Here is a 23,108-nt window from a genome sequence, read left to right on the forward strand (position 1 = left end):
CATTAAATTCTCCAGTCACTCTTAGGTTCAGGGCAGGGAGACTCACACTTAGCCCTGAGCTGAGACATTAACATTAATATTGGATATTAACAGTGTGGGCTCGTTATGAAATATGGAATGATATCTTTTCATTAAAAACCAAACCTGGTGTGCCTGGCACAAATTCTTTTCCAGCTTCCAGCTTGGTTTGTGCCCTGTAAGAATGTTTTATCAAACTGTGACAAGAGAAAGCTTAATGAAAAATTAATTTCCTGTTTTGGGGGCTGAAGAAGCTATACCAATATGCTTACCCAGCATGAAGTCCTGACCTTCAGCAATCTTTGCTGTCCCTACTCACAGGTCCTAGAGTTTCCCACTGTTCCAGAGAGATTCTTAAACCAGTCCTGGCTATTAAATCACATTAGGTACTTTTTCCATTCATCACCTAGCCCGTATAAGCCAGGAAGTTGATATCTGTGAGTTAGGCAAGGGGAAGAGAATATTAGCATCAGTCTGCAGAAAACAGAAGAGTCTGATGGAATGGGGAAGTTTGCTGGATTTTAGGATCAGGAGACCTGGGACCTACCTCTGGTTTTGTCACTACCTTGCCCTTTGACGTTGGACATTCCTTTCTGTTGATGGGCCTCAGTTTCCTTTTCTGTGAGACTATGATATTACTTATACTTTCTGTTTCACAGGGTAGAAACCATAGAGCACAATAGAACCAGCTTATATCAATTCCCTGAGACCTAAGAAAATCATGCATCAAAATGACCTCTCCTGAGCTGATCTATTGATTGGGATATGTTTCCTCTTTTTTCTCGTTGGTTATAATCAATCATTAACTCATATTTTTATAGCACTTGAAGGTTTAGAAAGTGCTTTTCTCACAATAGCTCTGTGATATAGGGAGTGAAAATATATTAGCATCCTTTCACACAGAAGGAAATTGTAGCCTACATTTATTTTCTACACCTACCCAATGTCACATTGAAAGTTAGTAACAGAAGTAGTCCTAGAACCTAGGGTACCTCACTCCAGATACAAGGAATTTCTCTCAATACTTCATGCCATAGCTATTATCCATCCAGTATCATCATCATCCTATCATCTGATAGGTGCTGACCACATGAGAAACACTTTTATTCATGTGTATCCAGATTATTGCAAAAGGAAATGGCAAACCACTCTAGTATCTTTTATTAAAAAAAAAAAAAATTCCTATCCATTCTAGTATCTTAGCCAAGAAAACCCCATGGACAATATTGGTGAATGCTATGGTATATGGAATTCCAAAGACTCAGACATGACTTAACAACCACCACAACTGTCCAGCTTATATTAGTGTACCTATACAGATATAAATGAGCAGCAAATACTTTCTAAATTGTTGATTTTTGTGGTGTAAGTGGCCACACTAGAAAAGTTAAAAAAAAAAAAAAAAAAAAAAAAAAAAAAAAAAGACCCTATATACAAAACTTAAGTATCTGAAGCCAGATTTATTGGAAGGATATTTTATGGTAAAGTTGCTGACCTTTGGAATAGTATCAGTATTCAGTAGTGGATATGTTGTTCTAGGCCTGCCCTATGTCTCATTGCAGCTGTACTGTTCATCCATTGATGTAAGTTCTTCACCTGGGAATCACATCCACAAGGGAACAGTGGCCCAAAGAGGGAAATGCCTTGCTTTCTCCATAGCTAGGAGGGGTCATTTTTCTCCACATGTGGGTTCTTGTCATTTTTTCCCAGCTTCCAAGATTTATACCTTGTAGAGTCAGAAAGCAGCCTTCAGTTTTATTTCATAGTTAACTGTTTCATAACCCTTGGGCCTGTGTTCTGTCCACTGTTCCAGAGAAACAGAGCATTAGGAAGGACCACTAGTTTGTGGATAAGAAGGACTTACTTAGTCATGGATTAATGAGAAATAAAAGACCATTAGGATAGTTAAACAAAAGCAAAGTAAATGATAAATAATCCTAATGAGAGGTGGCTAAGTGGTATACAGTAGGTAATACACTGGACTCATGTGAAGATCTGAGTTTAAATCCAAGCCTCATAAACTTACTAGTGACTGGGTAAGTCCTCTGTCTATTTCAGTTTCCTTGTTTAAAATTGGGAAAATAATAGCATTTACTTCACAGCATAGTTGTGAGATAATTTAGTATTGGATAAGCCTTGAATAACTATATAAATGCTAGATAGTAGAAACAGAGAAAGGAGAGACAAACAGAGAGAGATTGTTTTCATAGTCTAGTACAAGTAGCTTTATAATAAAAATTATACAGCTCTCAGAGCACTTAGTCCTATAGAGAGCATAGGAGGAAAGAGACCATTGGAACAGTATTTAAGGAATCTGTTTTCTCTACTTTCAACAATCACTGGTAAGTGCCAAGCACTGTGCTAAGTCACAGAGATACTAATAACATAAAAACAAGACAGTCTCTGCTTTCAAAGAGTTTACTTACATACCAGTAGGGGAAAGTAATATATATTGAAGAATGGGGGAGAAAGGTGACCAGAGAAGAGAGTTCTGGCCCAAGAGGTCAAGATTGGTAAGTTGAGTCACACAGCAGCGTGGCTGGCATGTCCTTTATAGGTATGTAAAAAGTCCTTTGAAACATTAAATTATTGTATAAATGTTAAGTCCAGTCAACAAACATTCATTTGTGTCACCCACTCTGCTTAGTGCTTTACAAATATTATCTCATTTGATTCTGACAATAATCTTGAGAAACAAGTGCTATGATTATTCCTGTTTTACAACTGAGGAAAGTGAGGTAGACAGAATTTAAGGGACTGCTAAAATCACACTGCTAGGAACTATCTGAGGTCACATTTGAACTCAGGTCTCCCTGACTGAGCTCAGTCCTCTGGGCTCTTCTAGCACTCAGTGGGGTATAGGGATAAAATAAATTCTAACCGAGTCAATATACACTACTTGGGAACAAGCAGCACCACTATTGATTTACAGGAAGTCAGGATAAGGCAATTATCCATTTCTATTTGCTAAGTATCTCTCTTTTGTTCTAAATAAGGAAAAGCAATCTTTGGACTTCCAGATAGCATTTATCTATATCATTGGTGGAGAGGTTTTTGGTGGGGTAGATTTTCTTTAAGTGATTGTTCGAGAGGTGGGGAAAAAACCCTAGAAGTTTAATAGGACAAAGAAAAGAAGATTACAATATTTGTTCATATACCTAAATGTTTCAGTAGTTAGAGATAACAGGACATGAGTATGATTGTCACTTATATATTTTTCACTGCTGCTCTTAAGAGATGCTTATAACGTGGAAGGGATTTCCTTTTATTTGCAGTTGCTTATGAAATCTCTTCTAAAGAAAAATTAATAAAAGAAACCTCCCAAAATACTTGATCAGTATGATCTCCATTCATTATTCTCATCCTAGTAAAATGTGGGGCTGGGATCAGATAGGAGGGGCTATTTGGATAGACAGCAAGAAGACAGCTAATTGCAGCTTTCTCCGCTGAGAAAGGCAGAAGGTTTTCTCATATTATTTCTCAAAAGTGCTTCTGAGTTCCTTAGTTGCAGTCAATGGGCAGTATGCAATAAGGGAGGGGGGAGGGAAGGAGGGAGATAAATCATGGAATTGGAGTCTGAGGCTCTCAATTGGCCATTGCCACATTCAATTCTTCTTAAGTTATCCCATTCTAATTATATTGTAGTTATCTGTGACAAACCTTCTGAGAACTTATCAGGCATTGTCCTGATGATGATTATTTTGGTGATTATGATTATTATTGGTGTCTCTATCCCTCCCTTCCCCTCAAGTGTTTCACTACTTTTTACCCATCATCACTAAGCATACTGATTTGTATGGAGGAGATGCTCAATTAGCATTTGTTGAATTAAAATAAATTTAATTATTCTACCCTCCTCCTAAACTGTAGGCTGGGTTTTTATTCATTTCTGCTTCTATTAGTGCTCAATTTGCTAACTAAGGGTAGTGCTCTATACAAAGTGGGTGCTAGAGAGATGTTTGGCGGGTGTGGTAGCGAATCATTTCCAGTCTCTTCTTCCCAGTGGATTTATGTTTCATGACTATTTCTTTCTGTCCATTTATCTCACAGGTGAAAGAAGCCATGCAGAGAATCCATGACAGGGGCAACATAGGAAAATTAATTTTGGATGTTGAAAAGGCCCCAACTCCCTTGGTAAGTATAGAGCACTGAACATGAAAACATAAGTTACGGGCAAATTCAATTGCCTGATCCTACTTCCTAATGAGAAAAAACAGTGTCCTTTGATTGGTAGATTGGAGATATAACCTGTCTGTACTATGTTTCATCTCATTCAGACCCATGAGTTAAACTAATCACTGGTAAGTGCAAAGCGCTGTGCTAAGTCACAGAGATACTAATAACATAAAAACAGGACAGTCTCTGCTTTCAAAGAGTTTACTTACATACCAGTAGGGGAAAGTAATATATATTGGAGAGTGGGAGACAAAGGTGACCAGAGAAGAGAGTTCTGGCCCAAGAGGTCAGGATTGGTAAGTTGTCACACAGCAGCGTGGCTGGCACAAACGCTCAGTTTGTTGGGACAAACTGAGACCCGGGAAAGACCTTAGCTCAGAAAGGCCAAGATCTCCCCCTGCGTCTTGGGCCATGGTCACCTCCTGACTCTCTGGCACATTGTACTCCAACGGCTGGAGGAGAGAGTAGAGCTGATGACTTTGCTCAGCCCTGAATCACTTATATCCAAACCGCTTGCAAGAAAAGATGTCATCCTTCTGACACCATTGGTCCTCTTTGAGAATGAAGAACAAACCGTAGCAACAACCAGAGCTGTGGATCCAAGTGTGATCCCTATGCAGATGATGTCTTAATCTCTGACTGCCACAGGACTCCCCGCTTACTTGCCCTCTCAGCACCTCAAACTCGGCATCACCAAACCAAGTTCATTTTCTTTTACCCTAAAACTGCTGCTTCTTATCTGACTTTGCTTATTCTGCACCAGATACCACCCATTTCTCCATGACCCTGTGCTTATGATCTTGGGGTTGTCTGTATTTCTTCTCTCTCCATCACTTCTGATAGTCAGCTACCAAATCTTATTAATGGTGTGTCCTCGGTATTCCTCCCATACCCGACCCCTGGGCCAGTGTAGAACCCCATTCATCACCACAGCCTCCTCCTGTCGGCTCTTGAGGGCAGGAGCCATTTTTGCCTTTCTTCCTATCCCTGGCACTAAGTGCCTGGCCCATAATGGGGCCAATAAATGCTTGATGGCTGCCGCCCCCACACATCCCTAGATTTATCTTCTCTATGGTTCTGGTCACTGTCACTCCTGCCCAGAAGTTAACAATGGCCCTTTTTGCCTCCTGGATATATTTCACGTTGCTTTGCCTGGCATTCAAAGCCTCCCAACATTTGACAACTACCTCACACGGCATGACTCTCCAGTATTTTGTGAATGTAGAAGACTTGATTCCTGGATTAGACATGTACTGTGGCATGTGCTAGTAAGCAACTTAGCTTCTCATGGCCTCAGTGTCCTCATCTGGAAAATAAGAATCCCAACTACACCAAGTTGTTGTGAGCTTCAAATAATATAATATAGAAAGTGCCAACCTTAAATGAATGTCAGCTAACATCATTATTATTATTCTTCCCCCTCAAAAGGCTGGACTTTCCAATTCCAGATTAAGGATATATTTCTATGTCATTGGATCACAAAATCTGATATCTAGTGTTTCCCCTCTGATATTATCTCTGACTTATTCTGCATAGTTTTTTTGTTTGGTTGGTTTTTTGTTTTTTTGGGAGAGGCAATTGGGATTAAGTGATTTACACAGAGTCACACAGCTAGGAAATTTTAAGTATACAAGGTTGTATTTTAACTCAGCTTCTCCTTACTCTAGAGCTGGTGCTCTAACCACTGAGCCATCAAGCTGGTCCCCTGCATAGATCTTGATTGAATCTTATCTCTCCCATCAGGGTGAGTTCCTTGAGAGCAAGAACTAGTGTTTGTCTTTCTTTGTATCCCCAACATTTAAGACTAAACTTGGCATACAGTAGGTGCTTGTTAAATGTGTGCTGACTAGAACTGGCAGTGACCTTATAAGGCGGCTAGTCAAGCTTAGATCCAGGGAAACTTAGATCCAGGGAGTTTGAGGAACTTGCCTGAGGTCAGCCAGATATTAAGGGCAGAAGCAGGATTTGGACTTGGGCTCTCTGGCTCCACAACCAGTGATCTTCCCATTGTCTCATCATACCTCTACTTTGAGCTTTACAAAGTTCTTTTCTTCCAGTGATCCTGTAAGGTAAGTTCTCCTACTGTGATTATTCCCATTCTAAATTAAAGAAAATTGAGATCCATGTAAAGTGACATGATCAAGCACATACGCCCAAGTTCAATGCTTTTTCTTTATGTTGCCTCACTAGCCCATCGTGAATAGGATAATCCTAATTATCCTAGCCTGGAGACTAATAAGTCTTTGAGTCTAGTTGCTGTCACAGCCTGTGTGCCTTTGAATCAAATCCTACTCCCCTCCCCCCCCTTTTTTTTTATCCCTTCTGGATCCCTATTTCCAGGGTCCAGAAGTCCAAAGTGCCAAGAGGAAATATCGGTTCTTTTCCCCACTGCCTGAAATGATTATCCTTCTTGCTTTTAGAATACCTGCCCTTCCATCTCAGCTGCTCTCTTCCAGGAAGCCTTCCCTGATCCCTCACAGTCAGGAGTGATCTCCTCTGCCACCAGACGTCTGTCCCCAGAGGCTCATAACCCTTTGTTTTACCTCATTATTATGCTTTTCTTGTAATGTTGTGAGCTCCATGGATGCTTTATTTAATGTTATATTCCTCACATACAGTGGATGCTTAAAAGTATTTGTTGAAAAAGGAATGAAGTAGTGATTGAATCAGTGAACATGAGGCCTTAGTGGAGATCATTCAAGATCAATGATCATCCTTATTCCAAGGCCTACTATGAGTCATAGATTGTTTTCCTTTCTTGCCTGGATGAAGGCTGCCAAATTCTATAACTTGCAAACAAAATGAGCATCTGCCTCCAAGTGGCTGCTATCGAATTTCTGTATAGTTTGTATTGAATATCTATAATCAAGGTAAAACTATCCTATCCATTTCTGTTTATTTGATGTGAAGCAAACAGCTTCAGGGAGCCCTTCCAGTTCTTAGAACATTCTCAGAAATCTTATTGTCCTTAAGTAGTGAAATTGAGGAGAGGGGATTGAATGCAATGGAGAGAAAACTATGCTGGGTGTCAGGAGACTGGGTTTTAAGGCTCTATCTTGCTATCAACTCATTGTCCCTAAGAAATGACTCCCTGGGGCTTGGTTTCCACCTCTATAAAATGAGCAGGCTGATTTTTTAAGATCCTCCTTATAGATCTAATATTTAGTGATTTTTTTAGTCAATGCCAATATGCCTAATCAACTATTATTGGTAGAAACAATTATTTCTACTTTCATAGTTCTGCATTACTGTGTAAAGGGATTTTTAGATCATTGAAGTTTGTGTCATAGCACTCTGGAGTTGGAAGGGACTCGCGAAATGACTAAGGTAGTGTTCTTCACAATGAAAAGTTCTTCTGCAACATCTCCAACAAGAGGTCACTTCATCCCTCCTTGAACACTTCTGGTGACAGAGAATTTAGCCTTACCTGATTCCATTTTGGGGCAGTTCTGTGATCAGGAAAATTCTTCCCTATCTGCCTCTCCTTCGTTACTCCAAGTTCTGTGCTTGGGACCAAGCAGATTAATCTCTCTTGCACATGGCCATCTGTCCCAAAGTCATCTCATCTCCAGAATAAGTGTCGTCATTTTTTTAACCAGTTCACAACTGAACTGGTCTCAATTCACTTTACCGAGTGGGTTGCCCTTCATTGAATTCACTCTAGTTTGTCCATATTCTTTTTAAAATGTTATACCTACAGCTAAATACCTGATGGGCCCAATCATGGCAGAGCACAATGGATTCATTCCCCATCTAGCTCTGAACACTAGGCCTCCAAGATCACGTTAGCTACTTTTACTCTTGCATTGTTCATTTGGCTCAGATTGAACTTAGCCTCTGCTACAACTCCCAGATGTTTTTTGCTTGAACTGCTTTAGTGCCAATATTTTGTAATCAAAGATGGCTACATGCCTTTCTTTTCATCTTTTGTATTTATTATAAAATAGCTATAATGGCTAGCATTTATATAGCACTTTAAGATTTAAAAAGCACTTTACATTTGTGATCTCATTTGATCCTCACATAAAACTTGTGAAATAAGTACTATTATTATCCCCATTTTTATAGATGAAGAAACCAAGGTTAAGTGACTTGCTCAGGTTCACATAGCCACTACGTGTCTAAGGCAGTGTGAAATTGATAAATTAGAAAGCTCTCTGTGAAGAATTATTTTTGGTTCACTTTTCTTCTTCCTTATTGTCAAAATTTCATTTTTGTGAGACTCTCACCTCTGTTGAGCTGTCTTCTTTTTGGAGGCTGAGGTCATGAGGTCTCTGCTTTACTTACTCTGAACTCTTTGAAATATACTTGTCTAAGTCCCAGGGTAAGCATAAGGCAGTGTCCTGTGTTCCCCTTCTTATAGATCTCAAACAACTGTGAGATGACGGGGTTACTGCCTTCCTAAGATGTTCACTCCTTCATTATTAATTTCTTCTTGCTGTCAGAAGCAGGTCCAAAATAGTAGTTGCCCTCATTGCTTCTTGTACTCTTCAAAAGATGAAAATTATCAGCAAGGAACATAAAGAATTTACCAACCACTCTGCTTTTGTCAGAAATTAGGCTCCAGCACACATCCATAGAGTTAAAATCCTCCATCACTATTATTTTTGGTTTTTGCCTCTACGTTAGACATTTGATCTGCATTAGGAAATGACTACCCATTTTCTCCTTTTGGCCTGGAAGCCTATAAGGTACTCCCATAACAATTTTGCATTTGTTTTTCCTTCCTTTCTCTACATCCAGTGGTTCTCCACCATGCTTCCTCCCAATCCTCGAGTTTTTAGATACCTGCATAAGAGTATATAATTTATCAGTCAGTGCTACTTTCCCACTTCCATCCATATCCATGACTGGGGTCTCCCCACACACACCTTTCCTATCTTCTTGTACTTTACATACTGTCTCTGCCTTCTTGGACTTTGTGAAACTGCGATGTGGAGCTCATGATTTTCCTCTCACTAGATACTCCTCCTACTCGAGGCATTTATGCTAGCTGTCTTCATGCCTGGAACTCTTTCCCTCCTCATCTCCACTTCTTAGGGTGGCCCTGGCTTCCTTCAGGTATTCCTTGAATGCCCTATCTTCTGCAAGAAATCTTTTCCCACCCTCCAAAATGCTGTCTTCCCTCTGTTAATTCTCTCCCATTTATCTTATATATATCTTGTTTGTACCTGATTTTTTGCTTTCTGTGTACCTCATTACATTGTGAGTTCCTTGAGGGCAGGAATTATCTTTTGCTTTTATTAAAACCAGGAAAGTAAAGGCAGGAATTCAGAGGGATCAAGGAGCCAGATGGAATGCACCTGGCAGACCAGGGCCCAGATCTGTCTAAAGATATGATAATTTAATTTCTGCTTTTATCCCCAGTATTCAACCCAGTGGCTGGCACATAATAGGTGCTTAATAAATTTTAGCTGACTGATTAATATCTTCTTGAATAAAAGGTAAACTCATTCCCATATTTCAGTTATGAATCCCATCCTGCTGATGAGGTCAGGGTAGCAATTTGAAATAAATGTGACAAATTCACAAATTCACAGTGGCCATTCTCTTTGCCAAAAGGTAGGTTTATTTAAGGGGAAAAGGTTACAGACAAAATAAGAGGTAAAATAGTTGGAAGTAGAGTTGGAAGAACAATAGGGTTATCATTATGAAGGAAAGGACTTTGAAAGAATCCATTGAAGGAATAAGCTATAGGTCTGGGTATGCCAGTGACTGGCAGGTTAAATCCATAGAGGAGTTTAGCAGACTAACCAGAGTTAGCCTGAGTAGGGAGAAAAATGTCATTAGAGGGAAGATGCCATGATGGGGAGAGAGAGAGTACCTCATAGTAGGCTTAGTCCTGAAAAGAATTTAGCAAAACTTTTCATTATGAACAGATCTTTCATAGGGAGAATACAGCTTTGGAGGTTCCTGAAGGAGAAGTAAAGGTGGCAACTCATGGGGAGGGATCAAGGAGGAGCCAGATATAATGCACCTGGCAGACCAGATCCCAGACCTGTCTAAAGATAAGCTAATCGATATCTCAAAGATTGTCTGTTCCCCCACCTAACTTTACTTTTAAACAATGGAGGCTGATAAGAGTTCCATCTTCCCAACCACTCTGCAAACAGCATAGTCTGGGACTTGGTTATGCCTGTTAAATAGCTGCTTGGGCTTCTTCCTGACAAGGGAATAGAATAAGTCCACATAATTGTCAAATGTCTGTAATGCCTGTGAAGTCATTTTGACCTCCCAGAGTTCAGACCTCATGTTATTATACATGATCTGCATTTATATTAGAAATATCTCAGGGCATGAATATGATTTTTGTCTTCTCTTTATATTATATTTTCTTGGGGATTTCCGACTATTTCTATTCAAGATCTTCTCATGGAAAAGTTGGAACAGAAGGTTTTGCAAGGGTCAATGTTGAAAAATTACTCATGCATATGTTTTGTAAATAAAAAGCTATAATAATAATAATAATAAAAGATCTTTCTATGCTTCTCCTAACACATCCCATGATCCCTTAGTTTTGGAGATGGAGAAGGAAAATCACATAGTGAACAGAACATGGAACTTGGAATCAAGAAACATGACATTTAACAATATGACATGACCTTGGCCAAATCACTCTTGCTTTCTGAACTTGAGTTTTGTCCCCTATGAAATTATGACCAAGAGGTCCTTGCCCTCAAGGAGTTCCCAGTCTAAAACAAGCAAACTACCATGTACAAATATACTATATAGAGAAAGAATTGAAAATAAAGAAAGAACCTTGGGCAGGGCCTTAAAAATATAGAATGTCAGAATTGCCTGGGAACTTAGAATATAATATGTTGGATCTGGAGAGAACTTTAGTGAATCCTTGTATTTCAGAGCTGAGATCTCAAGGCAATCTGGTTCATTCTGTAGCTCAACAGGCATTCATCTATGCTATAACATTCCCCTAAAGTAGCTGATCAGCTCCTATCTGAATACCATCAGTGATGGAGATCTTACCACCTTCTAGGCCACAGCATGTCTGTTTAAACATTGCCTTTACAATTCAGGGACTATTGATCCTGGAGTAGAAAGAGAGAAGCAGCCAGCCAGGGAGAATGTGTCCTGACCATATTGCTCTAACTCCTTTCTTTGATAATGATAATCCTATAGCTCTCCTAACTCTATTTCATATTTCTCACTCCTGGTACCTATTTTTATCTCTTATTTTGTCTATAACTTCTTCCCCTAAATAAACTTACTTTTGAGCAAAGAGAATGGCCATTGTGAATTTGTCACACGTTTATTTTGAACTAGGAATTGCTATCCTGACCTCATCAGCAGGATTAGATTCAATAACTAAATCAGTATTTCAAAGTGGCCCTTAGATAGCTAAATCTGGGTACATTAATTAATCCATGACCTCAAGAACACTAATTAAGCATCTCTTCTTCTGTAACTAACCGGCACTGGGCTAAGCGTAATAGGTTTTATAGAAGTATGAGTCTGGCATAATGACCCAAGCAATGGCTGGGAAGCAAAAGCCCTAGATTTGAACCTTCCCTCTCTTCTCTTTCCCGCCTCTCCCCCCTCACCACCTAGAGGAATGTGGTGAACATACATACTGGAAAGAGCTTAGTTTAATCCCCAGATAGGATAATAGACTGAGAATCTGGAGACCTGGGTTTGGATCACAATTTAGCTACTTACTGGTTATGTGATCTTGACCAAGTCACTCCCCATAAAGTTTTTATACAGCCTCAAATCTTATGTTTCCTGTGAACTAAGGATCAATCATTTTGTGAATGATAATACGGGGGTTCAAAGAAGCAAAGAATTGCTGATAGTAAAACAGCTAACATAAGCCAGGGTCAGCCGTATACAGGACATCCTAAAAATGTTCATGCAATTTTAAGCTTTAAAATATGTTGATACACCATTCTGGAGAGCAATTTGGAACTATGCCCAAAGGACAATCAAACTGTGCCCTTTGATCCAGCAATACATTACTAGGTCTGTATCCCAAAGAGATCATAAAAAAAGGAAAATGACCTACGTGTACAAAAGTATTTATAGCAGCTCTTTATGTGATGGCAAACAATTGGAAACTGAGGAGATGCTCATCAATTGGGGAATGACTGAACAAGTTATGGAATGTGAATGGAATGCTATTGTTCTCTAAGAAATGATGAGCAGGCCAATTCCAGAAAAACCCAGACTTTCATAAACTGATTCTGAGTGAGGTGAGCAGAACCAGGAGAACATCATATCCAGCAGTGGCAACGTTGTGTGATCATCAACCACAACAGACTTAGCTCTTCTTAGTAATTCAATGATCCGAGACAGTTCCAAAAGCTACGTCCAGAGAAAAGACTGTGGAGTCTGAATGCAGATCAAAACATACTATTTCCATTCTTTTTGTTTGTTTGTTTTTTTAGTGACTTTTCCCTTTTATTCTGTTTTGCCTTTCTTGTATTCCCAGTACAGTCTGGCATATAGGAAGTGCTTAATAGGAATGTATTGTCCGACTTAGGAGGGAAATAATTCAAAACCGAGCCTTCCTACCAGTTAGGCTGAACCTAAGAAGCCGGGGAAGTTGGAGGATCTATCACTGGTAATCCCATTTATTTTTCTGGTTGCAGATGGCCAATGACAGCACAGAGACGAGTGAGGCTGGAGAAGAGGAGGAAGACCACGAGGGAGACAGCGACAACAAGGAGCGAATGCCCTTCATCCAGTAACGGTCCCCCCCGTCCAGCAAAAGGAGGGCAGATGTGGTTGGAGGAAGGGAACCGGACTGGGGAATCTATTCTGTGCGCCCGTGAACAAAAGCCGTAGTGCCGTGTGTGTTGTGTTTGTCTGCAGTCCGCCGAGCTATAAAGCTGTTGATTGTTGTTTTTTGAACTTCAGTGCCCACCCCACCCTGCTCAGTCTCGCATCTTGGCATTGGTGTGACCTGCTATCCCTCTTCCTTGTGTGAGCGAGGTCTGCCAATGGTGGTTTCCTCTCAGTATTCCTACAACAGCCTTGTAAATTAGGATGAGCCCACAGGCCCAACACCTAAGAGATATTCCTGCTTCAGGAGGGATTGGACTCCTAGATCCTTTCTTAAGATTGTAGGATTTTTTTTGCCTGGCAGTAAACATGGTAGAGTTTAAACAAAAGGTAGAGCATTTGATAAGTCTTAGGATTTTTCAGACCAGTCCTGCTACTCACTGCCCCATGGCAGCCATGCCATTGCTCTGACTTTAGGATATAGAGACCAGACTGACTCAAACAAAGTAGGCCAAAAACAAGGGCCATGGGTTAGTGGATTCTTGAAACCATTCCAATGGGGTATCCTACCACTACTCCTTTATCTAACTACTGGGTCTCTTTCTCGTGTTTATCAAGTCGTATCACTGTTCTCTCTTGTGGAACCTCCTCCAAATCTTTATTTGTGGCTCTTTTTAGGAAAGAAAGAAAAGGTGTACAATCTGTGGGCTTTCAGGAAAGACAATGTAAATGGCCTTGTTTGAGAAAACAAGAGGTAGGACGGTAACAGGTGTTGTCTGAAGTTACATTTCATCTCCAACAAAATATTCTTCCCAGATGCCACATTTTTTAATCCATGAAATTATATCATAGAGTGTGGCAGGTGGGAAGCCCAAATTAGTTCCTGAGAGGCTGTAATTACACTAGGATTTTTGCACATTAGCCATCAGAAGGCCAAACTGAGCTGTATTTAAGCCACTTTCAGTATTGATCCCCTAAGAACCAGAAACTTGCAGAACTTGTGTAAAAAAAGTCAGGGAAAATCTTTCCTTGTATAGAGCTTTGTGCCAATCTTGAACATTTGTTGATGGTCCAAAAGGTTAATTTTCATTGGCTAAAGCCAAACACAAAAGTAGCCGGATCTTTTTTGATATGCAGTGTTTCCAGAGAGCCACCATTTCAGAGACCCTTTGGAATAACTTGCCCTTCTTCAGTTCTTCAGTATTTTAAACAATCTGCAGTTTCATTAGTATGGGTGCTTCCTTCACTTATGCAGATCTTGGCCCCTTCCTGCCTTAGTACATGTTTTTCTTTGAGAGGCTATGGCCAAAAACATTCATCCCAAGGTGACCAACCATCTGGTGATGAGCCTTTCCATACACACAGCTAGGCTGGTCCCTAGATGACAGACAAAGTCTGGCACAAGAAGCAAGTAGCTGGAATGACCTAATCCCTTTGAAACCAATAACCAATTATCCGTATACCTCTGAAAATATTAAACATGATTTCTCTTACCCTTTTTTAAGGAACAGCTAACATAGCTACCTCCCAAGGATGGGTAGAATCCCTAGGCCTTAGACAGAAGCACTTCATATTAATTGTCTCCATTAAGCAGCTCCACAGACAGGCTCTCTTCCCCAAAGACAACCATATGACCACGCCAATCTCCAAACAAAATAGGAAATAGGGAGAGGCTGCCATGGCCTGATGCCTCAACTCACTTTCTGTTCCTGTAGGAAATAGGAGGATTCCGAGGGCCCCATCTCTCACAAGCTGAGGACCCTAGTTCTCCCACAGTACTCCGGGGCAGTCGTGATGAATATTTATTCCAACACTCCCCAAAGTGATGGGAATGAAGGAGTCTTTTGTAAATTGTTTACACATTTCCTAAGATGCCCTCATTTCTCCTCCAGCGATGTAGCATATTGGACACTTCACAAACTGTGCTCCTTTCATGGCATTCGACATGGGGTAGGGAGGGCAGCTGTGAAGTTGCCTCATTTGTGCCAAACCTAAGTCAGAAATGAGTTTCCCTCGATTGTGTACATGATGTAAGTAATATTATACATTTAGAGGAGGGGAAGGAGGAGCTGCCCTTAGAAGTTTATCAAAAGGCAGTTTTCCATGGAAGATAAAAAACATTTCCTAGTTAATATTGATAGAATTTTCTCTTTTCCCTGTCAGGAGCTAAGTATATTCCATCCCCGTGCCATTTAGAGAGATGGGCGATATACTCTAGTGAGAACTGTTGTTGGGTTTTACTGTGGGCTTTGTCCCATTCTGTAGTTGTCTTGTTTATTTGTCTTACCTCTCCCAGAAACACATCCAAAATGGAGGCAGAGGAGAATCCCAACAGAGCTGTGTACCCCGTGTGTCCGGGAGGCATTGGAAAAGCCTCTGCCAGCTGGAAAGAGTCAGGTGGTAGTGGGGAGATCCAAGTGGGATGGTGAAGGGAAAGTCTGGAGCTCAGCTGTTTAGAAATGAAGCGTTTGGGGGAATCTCGGTAACTGGGAAGGGGGAAGCAGGCATGCCCAGGCTCTCCAGCTCTTCCTGGTGTTATAAAATGGGCCAGTGTAACCATCTGCCACTGTGGCAGTTAAAGGCCAGTGCTGCCCCCCAGACACTGCCTGCAGGCACCAAAGTGGGTGCCAGGGGATGCTGATCAGGACACCTGACAAAATCTGTCCCTACCAGGCAGAGCTGATCCCGGGGCTGGAGGGATGCGTGGAGGGAAGATAGATGCGAGCTCTACCAGTTGCTGTTTGTATCACCCTCTTTCCAGTCAAATGATTGTTTTCCTGGAGCAAAGGAAAGTCTTGATTTGCCTTAAAGGAACTGTGAAGGCCTCTTTGGAACTCAAGCCTGATTGGAGTGATTTTAAACATTGTTTAATTGTCCCTGTTGCTTTAGAGCTTTGGTTATATTGTGCCTACCAAGCAAGTTATGTTTACATTAAAATATGAATAAAATATCACGCATAGCATTAACCCCTGCCTGGCTGTCACTGATTGAACATAAGCAAAGTGCTGTTGCACCTAGGGAGGCAGCAGGTCCCAGCAGGACTCTGAAATGCTTCTTCTACAAGAACATCCATTATACACAAGTGATTTTATAGAAAAACCTTATATCTGAACTTATATATCTTAAATCTGAACTATAAAACATGGGGGGAAAAGCCACCAGTATCATGAAATTCCATTTAACTCATTTCAACAATTTTTATGGACTTATGGAAGGCTTGATGGAATTTAGATGTTTATCCCACAGACTCAGACTTCAGGGAATTTACAAATGAATGGGAGTAAAGACAAGGACACAAATATGGGGGATGGGGGAGAAGATAAAGTGCTTTGAGAAACATGAGGTGGGAAGTTACAGGAGAGGCCTCATAGAGGAAGTAATGGCTGAACTGGGCCTTGAAGGAAACAGAATTTGGACTGAGGAAGGGGACAGAAGAAGTCCACTCTGATAAGTGTGAGCAAAAGCAGGGGACCTGGAGAGGGTAGGTCAGGAATAAGATGGGAGTTCAACTAAAAGGTCAAAAATATGAAGGACAAGATAAGGATGAAAAGGTGATTTGGAGTCATTATAGAGATTGGACCAGACAGACTCTTTGGTCCACTTCTAGCTCTAATAATTTATGAATGAATGAACAAGTGAATGAAAAACGCTTAGTGAATACTGGTGATATGCAAAGCCCCATGCTGGGGATACAAATACAAATAAGACGGTCTCTATCCACCCTCAAGGACCTGTCTTTCTAATGGTCAACAACACATGAATCTATGAATCCTTGAATCTATATAGCGAAGAAAGCTGCTCGAGCTTTCTCTGGAGATGCTCCTAAGACAAAAATCTCCTTTTCCCTTTCTTAACATTTTTCCATCAGAATGTCATAATATGGTCCGTAACACATGTACAACCTGTGTGTCATGTCACTTTTCTAGCCTCATTTGCAAAATTAAAGGGCTGAATTAGTTACCTCTCAGGTTCCTTCCACCTCCAAATCTCTGCCCCTGTACAGATATACATTGTGATTCAATTTGAGAAACCATGATGGAGGGACATCTTTTCAGGTACACATGGACTTCTTAAAGTGAGGCAAACCTTCACTGACGTTCTCTCAAAGATTCATAAGGAGTCACTACTTTGTAATGCTGGAGGACATGGGAAACTCCTTATGGCTTCCACAAATTCCCCCAAACTCATTTTTTAAATTGAGCAAATTGCTCAATCCTCAGTTTATCCATTTATCAAGTGCAAGATTGTATACCTATCTCTGAGAATAGAATAAATTAACAGTTGTAATTGATTTGCAGCAGTGTGGTACTGTGAAAATAAGACTCATTCTGGAGTCAGAGGACCTGGGTTCAACTCCGTCTCTGATGTTTGCTGCCTATAAGTAATTTAAAAAGCCTCATTTTCCATTTCTGTAATATTAGGATGTTGGACTAGTTGGCTGTAGAGGGCCAGGAGGTAAGACTCCATTCCAGATTTTGAGTCTTACAGTAACTTGGCTCACCAAAACTCCCTTATTGAAATAGCAGAGACTGCTTATCAATATAATAAATTAATAATCTAGCGACTGAAGCAAAATGCAAACACTACTCTTTGGATTAAAAGCTAAACCTTTAAATTTAGGACAGGAAAGAATGTGCACAAGGAGACTAAAGGTATTTGGGAGAAAGATACCTGAGATAATGGTATAATAAACTTTACTCTGATGAATATCTCAACTATTTACATCTCTTGTCTAAGTAACCAAGATCGGGGCTTAAGGGGTTTAATCATTTACATCATAGCCGAATTTTGTTAGGCTATAGGAATTTTAAAAGAGTGTACTTTGTATCAAACCTATGAGCCTTTGAGGTATATATATCTGTGTGTCTCATCAATAAACTTCTAAGAGTCCATAACCAGGACTTCTCCGCCTGGCCCCGATATGTCACATCTTTCATCTCACTACAGGAGCTGGACTCCAACAGTTGGCTCCCAAAGTCCTTTGCCCACTTGAATATAAAAGGCTGTTGGATATGAGAATTAGGTTAACATAAGATCTAATAGATCTGTTGGGACATCCCAGTTTCCATGAAGAGTTATGAAGCATAGAGCACTGAAAGTAGAAGCATCAACAATTCCTTTTTTTTTTTAATAATAGCTTTTTATTTTTAAAAATACATGCAAAGATAATTTTCCTTGCAAAACCTTGTGTTTCCTATTTTTCTCCCTCTCTCCTCACTCCTCCCCTCCCCTAGACAGCAAATAATCCAATATAAGTTAAACATATGCAGTTCTTCTAAACATATTTCCACATTTATTATGTTGCACAAGAAAAATCTGATCAAAAAGGAGAAATGTTGTTTCCAGCAAGTAAATAACAACAAAAAGAGTGAAAACACTATGTTGTGATCCACACTCAGTTCCGAAAGTCCTCTCTCTGTGTGTCCCATTCACCATAGTGTCTGTAAGCAAAGGAACTTGGAAATGATAATTGATCAGTACGGTTTTCAGGTAACATAAATGGATTGCATAAGATATAGAATTATAAGAAAATTTGCCCAAGTCATTGATCTGAGTTTCTCAGCATAACCTAGGTCTTTGGTTAAGGGTCTCTAAATAGCAGGAAGAAGTGGTCCAGCTTCCCAGTCACAAAAGGCTAGGTTCAAACAATGCAACACAATTTTCTTTCAATTCCTATAATTGAATAAAGTTTTCTCACAGGACAGAAATTGGATTAGACCCATAATTGAATAGAAAAGGAACTGAAAGAGCTTCAGAGTTGTCACAAGATGGAGTCAGTGTGGTTCACTTAATTCCCACAATTAACTACTTGCTCTTCTGATCTTCTCAATTCCCTCAAAAGTCAAGGAAGCCCAAATCCATTGTGTAAAAAACCAGCCAAAGTAAGTAAGATCCAATGTAATGACCAAAAACTCCTTTTCTTAAGACTCTGCCATGTATGTTGGGCTAGTTTTCCCCAAATGGCAATGAAGTACTCCCCCAGTACTTCATTGAGCCAATGGAAAAGGGATCCAGTCATCAGAATTAATGGCTATCCCACTGCTCTGCAAGTCAGCGAACCCTCCTGCACAGATACCGAGTCACCTAAATCAATGCTCTAGCCTTGCTGAGGATACTTTTCATGCTATTGGTAAATAAATAATGTTTTATTAAGTATTGTATGGGGTAGGAATGCCTACTGGACCAGCCTGAGTCTAGCTTGATCCACAACACACTGGATCTTAATAGGTTTTAGAACTAAAAGGGACCTTAGAAATCACCTTTCTCTACTTGCTCTACTCATTAACTAAAAAAAAAATTTTTCAACTAAAAGATATTTACTTTCTTTCCTTTCTACTTCTCTTCCAATGAAAATGAAAGAAGAAAAGAGAAAACCCTTATGACAAATATTCATAATCAAGCAAATACCAATATTGGCTATATCTAAAGAAATATATCCAACCCAGCATCTTGAATCTGTCATCTTTCTGTTGAAAGGCTAATCTATTAATGTTACAAGTGAAAAAACGAGGGCCCCAAGAAAAGTGATGCTCTGAACTCACACAATTTGTATAAGTAAGAGAGAGTTTTAGGACCCAGGTCTACCGACTCAAAATCCATTGCATTTAACATTTTTCTACACTATTACTTATATGTATTTGCTAACAATTCCTTTGAAATGTTAGAGGAACAATAGATCAGGAGTTGTTATATCCCCTATTCCAATAAAACACTATTTTTCTCTTAAAATTAGTGGAACACAAAAGCATATGATTCTAAAACTTAGCCTTTAAGATTTTAAACCCTCACTTGCCTGTAATGGCCACTGGTTGGTGATGTGACTTAGATAGCATGGTGTTGAGAAAAGACCCGGACTGAGGTAGCTTGGGTGGAAGTCGGCTCTGCTGCTTATGAACTTGATAATCCTGCCCTCTTCAGGCGTCCCTTATCTGTAGGACAAAGGGGCAGGTCTATATGGCTCTCTCAAGTTCCCTTTCAGCTCTCTAATTAAGCCTTGGGGACTGAGAGGATGGAGAGGGCTGCAAGCAACTCCCCTCCTTTTTCATACAGGATAAATTGCCCAAGACCTAACATCTAGCTTTCTGATTGGTATAAGATGATTTTTAGTCTCCAAGCAATAAGCAGGCTCCTATTAACAGCCAAGCAAAGCTATTGGAAAATATGCTTTATGAATTATTCAAGTTAGGTTTTAGACAAAGGATTGCAGCCAGGCAGGAGCAGATTTAACAAATGCATGCACACGCGAATATACACCCACACTCACAGGCTGGCATGCATGCACATACTTTTTATATGAGGAGAGAGACCCAGAGTCCTGATTAAATATTCACTTAATTTTGGCACAAACTATTGAGCACCTACTATGTGAAGAACCCAGTGCTTGTATTATCGGGGAAACAGAGAGCAATCTCACTATGTGAAGCTAAAGAAATCATCTTCTCCTCTCTGTGTCTGAATTTAATCCTTTGTAAAATAAGAAATTCAGATCAGATGACTTCTAAAGTCCCTCCCGCCTTTGCTATTGTATTATATGTTCTAAGGTGCCTTGAAGACCTAACATTCTATGTTTAAGTCTAACATTCAATCTTTTTATATATATTTTTAATTAAAGCTTTTTATTTTCAAAATATGCATGGATAATTTTTCAGCATTGACCCTTGCAAAATTTTGTGTTCCAAATTTTCCCCTCTTTTACCCCCTCCCCAGATGGCAAGTAATTCAATATATGTTAAACATGTTAAAATATAATATTCAATCTTCTAAAGTCCTTTCAATAGGACAGCTGGGTGGTACAGTGGACAGAGTACCAGTTGTGGAGTCAGGAGGACCTGAGTTCAAATTTGGCCTCAAATATGGGAACAAGTCACTTAACCCCAGTTGCCCCCCCCCAAAAAAAAGCTATAAATATATTCCCCCAATTAAATAAAGTTATTTCAAGCTCTGATTCTCCATTCTACATTCCAGGATCCCTTCTAATTCTGATATTCTGGGGTTTTTTAGGGTCTTTTCCAATTTGGATGTTACATACTTAAAAGTCCCTTGGAATTCTGACAATCTATATTTTATTATTCTGATATCCCTGGTCTTAAGGAGTTTACAAGCTGCTAGGAGAGATTAGATAGTAAGGTTAGACAAAATAATGTGAATACACTAAAAGCTCCTAAAGATGGAGATATCAAGAAAGGATTCATTGAGATGTGGCTTCTGAGCTGGAGAGAGAAAATGTTAGCAGATGGAAATCTGTGGGGAAAGTAATGGAGAAATTAATTCTAGGTATTAAGGAGGAAGTAATGTATGGAAAAGCATGGAAGTGGGAAATGACAAGACCGTATCTGAACAGAGTAAGTGATCTAGTTTGGCTAAAGGTTAGTTAGTATATGTGAAGGAAGTACATAATATGAAAGAAGGCTGAAGAGGTAGATTTAACTCAGATTATGAAAGGGCTTGGCTGCCAGGATCATAGTTTGGACTTCATGCTGTTTAGCCAATAGGAAGGTGCTGAAGATTTAATAAGAGGAGAAGTTTGGATTAAAGTTGGATTAAAGAAAGATTGAAAATGAGAAAACCAGTTAGGAGTCTATTATGATAGCTCAGGCAAGAGATAATGAGTTTCTAATAATAAAGACGAGGGGATAAATGCAGGAGCTATTGTGAATAGAGAATCAATGAGACTTGGGAACTGATTGAAAGGGGAATGAAAAGGAGGAGCCAGTGATTTTCCAACTTGACTGATTGAGAATGGGGTGACAATAACAGAGAAAAGGAAAGTAGGAAGAGAGTAAAGGGATATGTGGAACACTCAGCATGATCCAATGGTAGTCTTCTTCAAAAGTTGATCTGAGTGATATAATTCCTACTTATGACAAGAAGTGATTGGTTGATGAGCCAAGGGTAGAAGTAGGGGCACCTTCCTCCAATGAAGTGTAACTTCATGTGACTCTTCATAATTACGGACTCCAGCTGGAGCCACAAATTGGAAGTAGAGAAGAGAATGGAGGTAGCATCAAGCATGGTCACAGAAGACCAATATCTAGCAATTGAACCAAAGGGATACTTAAATATACTTAAAATACTTAGAGACTACCGATAAGTAAGGGACTGAAGTTCCCACAAGATCACCAGGGAGAAGATCTAACAGGAGCAGCAACATCATGATGACATCACCAGAACACATTGACACAATGACATCCCCAGAACACACTGACATACCTGCAGTATCCAAACTGTGAGTTGCCTCTACACATGGGTTCTTAGCCACAAGCATCCTTGTGGTCCCAAGGGACCCGTGGTCCCTTCTCCCTGTGAGCCTGGTTACATATATTGCCAAATGAGCCCATTCTTTCCACTTACTATGTATTGGTGGGAGGGTATGAGTGTGAGTTAACCCTGGGATTAACCATTTTATTGAGGTTGCTATTGTTTTACTAAACTAAATTAATTCGGTATTTTTGCTTTTAACTAATTGGGTCCTCTCACTGACAGTTGCTGAGGCTGACTTAGCAGCTCATACTCCATCTTGCCCCTTAGCTCAATTCCTCCTGATGCTTTGCAAACTTGGTGATTTGAATTATAAAAAGATTGGCCTAAGGGCAGAAAAGATTATCAGAAATGTTTTCCAGATGCAAAGGCCTGCAGGGTGGTGCTTCCCTCACATCCTGGCTGCTGAAAGGGAATAGAGTTTTACATCCTTTTAATTCTTATATGATGTGTTTTTAAACTTCAATTATTAAAGTAATGTTTACTGGATTTTTATAGAGTCTATTGGATTTTAAACAAAAACTCTTGATCCTGCTAGTCTAAGCCAAATTTAGCCTTGGTAATGTTGAGATTGGGAAGGGGAGGGGCAGAAGTTTGGGGTCCCAGACCAGTGTCATGAGGTATCTCAAAAGAATTTTCAGGCTTGAACCCATCTCCTTAGTCAAGGGGCAAAGCTTTATTGCAATAGTAACCAAAGCAGGCTAAATTATAAGGGAATTTAGCAGAGAAACAGAAGCAAGGAGATACATTTATCCAGCTTTCAATCATAGATATGCTAATTCTATGGCTCATAGGTGGGAAGGAGTAGTCTCCGGAATTTGGTTCTCGCTGACTAGATCATCAGTCAGCAATGAATTGGGAAATAGTCTATTCAGAATCAGATTGTTGTTCTTAGATTGGGAATTGTAGGAAATCTC

At 39.9% G+C, this 23,108-nt stretch overlaps 1 protein-coding gene across 1 annotated transcript in view; it reads left to right on the forward strand.

The window, feature by feature from the left end:
* The window catches only part of VAT1L (vesicle amine transport 1 like), a 119,277-nt gene extending 103,378 nt beyond the window's left edge, over positions 1-15,899 (forward strand). The window contains exons 8-9 of the mRNA XM_031950347.1: positions 4,069-4,152; positions 12,801-15,899. Of these exons, the coding sequence (XP_031806207.1) occupies positions 4,069-4,152; positions 12,801-12,899 (183 nt within the window). The 3' untranslated portion in view covers positions 12,900-15,899. The remainder of the gene's footprint in view (positions 1-4,068; positions 4,153-12,800) is intronic.
* Positions 15,900-23,108: the final 7,209 nt, after the last annotated feature.

The sequence above is a fragment of the Sarcophilus harrisii genome, chromosome 2 (genome assembly GCF_902635505.1).
Source record: "Sarcophilus harrisii chromosome 2, mSarHar1.11, whole genome shotgun sequence".
Taxonomy (NCBI): Eukaryota; Metazoa; Chordata; class Mammalia; order Dasyuromorphia; family Dasyuridae; genus Sarcophilus; species Sarcophilus harrisii.